Here is a 2,730-nt window from a genome sequence, read left to right on the forward strand (position 1 = left end):
GAAATACTCACCCACCTAAGAAGGATCACAAGAAAGAAGATGATGAGATCACGCCTTACGAATGTGGTAAATTGGGACACTATAAAGCTACATGTCCAAATATCACCAAACATCATAAAATTAATGACAAAAACTGATTAAAAATGATGGGTTGCCTCTCATCCAACACTTCTTTTCCTTCATTATCTTGACGTCCCAAGCTTAAAACACGTCAGGCGCAAGGGATACCCTCACGTCAGTGAAAACTCCTTTTTTCATTGTTTTGTGAACTCCACTACCTTTCTCTTCCAATTGATAACATGTCTATAGATCATCTAAATATGGTATGCATTCATATGCGTTAAACCCACATTTCCCTTATTGAACTTTAAAATCAGTTCACCTGCCTCCACATCTATTTTTTCCTTCTCAGTTTCCAAGAATGGGCGCCAGTGAATCACTGGCCCTTCTAAATCATTTTTCATGTCGATCACCACAAAGTGTGCAGGGAAGGTTAGACCATCGACATGAACTAGCACATCTTGTACAATACCAAGCAAATGTGTCACAGATGAATCGGCTAAAGTTAGTGTCATGTTGCTCGATATGATCTTTCCTATATTCAATTCCTTAAATTTACTCAACAAAATGACATTGATGCTCGATCCTAAGTCACATAAAGCATGTGGTACTTTCAACCCACCAATGGTGTAAGTGATGTTGAATTCCCCTAGATCCTTTGTATTTGGTGGCACTTTTGACGGTTTTGTTGTCTCCTCTTTCACTGTCATGTTGACCTGTTCTTGAGTCAATATTTGCTTTCCACCTTTCAACAATGCTTGCATAAACTTAGCAAACTTGAGAATTAATTCTAAGATTTCATGAAAATAGATACTTATCTGAAGTTGTATCGACAATTCTTTAAAATTTTCAAACATTCCAGCCTCATCCTCATGTATCGGTTTCTTCTTAATTATGGGATATGGTGGCTTTATGAAATTTGGTAAAGGTGGGTTTGGTTCATTCAGGTTTCTCTTCTTTGTTCTCCTCCAAGGATAGTTTTTGTCTATAAGTTGATCAATGGTGACTCATCTTTCATCTTTGTCACCTTGATTTCCACTCTCATCCTTTTCAATTCCACCTTCCTTTTCTCAATGTCATCCTTTTTAACTCTTTCAGCTTCACCCTTTTAAGTAACTACCCCAAAATTCGTTTCCACAACCTTGCATGTTTAATTCTTAGGATTATCAACGGTGTTACCGGTGAATCCTTGAGCTTGGCAAAACAACTATTTGTCTGGATAATTGACCAATTTATGTCTCTGAAATCTTGATTGATGCGTCATGGTTTCTACTCATAATTATGTGGTTCTTATTTACCTGATCAAAGCTAATTTGAGTGACTTTAATTAAATTCGGCAAGGTTTCTTTGAACTGTGATGGATTCCTTTGAAACAGAGCCTGTTGGCTTTGTTGCATCCCTTGGTTAGCATTTGAATTCTGATTATTATTCCAACAGAAATTTGGGTGATCTTTCCAACTCGAATTGTATGTGTTGGAATATGGGTTATTATTTTAAAAATTAGCAAATTGGACCTCCTCACTTGTCCTTTCCAACGAACACCTTCCATTCACATGTTCTCCTCCACATAAATCGCACCTAAGTGCTTGTACTTGGATCACATTAGCTTTAACTAAGTTGCTTTCAGCTAGCTTTTTATTTAACAATTCAATATGAGCTAAAAGAGCATTATGGGTATCAATATCTAACATACCTTTAGGCATGTCCATAGTTTCCATCTTGACCTAACTTTCGCTTTTAGAATGGTACTCGTTCATGCACATCTTCTCAATGAGATCTTTTGCTCGTGGTTCGGTAATTTGGCAGATAGTACTTCTCGTGGAAGCATCCAATAACATACGAGTTTGACTCTTGAGACCTTTGATAAAGTGTTGCATATGCTCCATATTATTCATGTTGTGATTTGGATATCTGCGTAATAAAAGTTTAATTCTTTACCAAGACTCATAAAGTGACTCAGTTTTCTACTGCTCAAAATTCACAATGTCAACTCGGCGCTCGGTAAACTGAGTAGTAGTGAAAAATATTTCTAGGAATTTATCCTCCAATTCCTTTCAAGTCCGCATCATTCCACTTGGAAGGCAAAGTAACCAATTTTCCCCCTTCCAATCAGTGAGAATCCAAACAGCCTCAATTTAATCTGGTCTTTAGTGACATCAAATGATTTTCACATTGAAGTTGTTTCATATAAGCGTGCAATATGCGCCCATGTGTCTCTAATCGTGTTCCCGTAGAAAGGATTTTCTCTTAAACCTGAAAGTATATAACTTTTAATGTCAAAGTTATGAGGGTCTACTTGTACAAACCCTCTTGAAACATGTCCTTCATCGGTTTGTTTACAGTAATCCCCCATAGTTAGGGGTGGTGATAATACCATTATAACTTCTTCTTCTTCAGAGTCAGAAGAACTTGATAGTTGCTCTTCTTCTAGTATTCCTCCGTTCAAAGCTGCTTCTCTAATTGCTTTTTTGAGAGCATGTGCGGTTCTTTCAATATCTGGATCCAATGGTATTAATGTTGATCCTGAACTACACATACACAAACAGAAAATACCTCAGTAGCACTATGATAAACAAGAAAATAAAACAAAAATTAAAAAAACTAAAAATAAAATTTATACAAACGTCGCCTTGTTGAAAAGTCAACAGTCCCCGACAACGGCGTCAAAAA

The 2,730-nt window shown here is 36.7% G+C and overlaps 1 protein-coding gene across 1 annotated transcript; it reads right to left on the reverse strand.

The window, feature by feature from the left end:
• Nucleotides 1-314: 314 nt before the first annotated feature.
• Nucleotides 315-1,769, reverse strand: LOC127130683 (uncharacterized). The gene is made up of 3 exons (XM_051059650.1): nt 1,575-1,769; nt 1,359-1,478; nt 315-878 (listed from the first exon to the last, which is right to left on the reverse strand). Exons 1-3 carry the CDS (start codon nt 1,767-1,769, stop codon nt 315-317), a joined length of 879 nt encoding a protein of 292 aa, XP_050915607.1.
• Nucleotides 1,770-2,730: the final 961 nt, after the last annotated feature.

The sequence above is a fragment of the Lathyrus oleraceus genome, chromosome 3 (genome assembly GCF_024323335.1).
Source record: "Lathyrus oleraceus cultivar Zhongwan6 chromosome 3, CAAS_Psat_ZW6_1.0, whole genome shotgun sequence".
NCBI classification, from domain to species: domain Eukaryota; kingdom Viridiplantae; phylum Streptophyta; class Magnoliopsida; order Fabales; family Fabaceae; genus Lathyrus; species Lathyrus oleraceus.

Excerpts from the sequence above, each read along its gene's own strand:
- LOC127130683 (XM_051059650.1), bottom strand. The coding sequence starts at position 1,769 with ATGGACATGCCTAAAGGTATGTTAGATATTGATACCCATAATGCTCTT. Across the intron at positions 1,479-1,574 it reads TGGAAAGGACAAGTGAGGAG|AATTCAAATGCTAACCAAGG; the intron begins GTCCAATTTGCT and ends AATAATAATCAG. Across the intron at positions 879-1,358 it reads CTCAAATTAGCTTTGATCAG|ATAAGTATCTATTTTCATGA; the intron begins GTAAATAAGAAC and ends ATACAACTTCAG.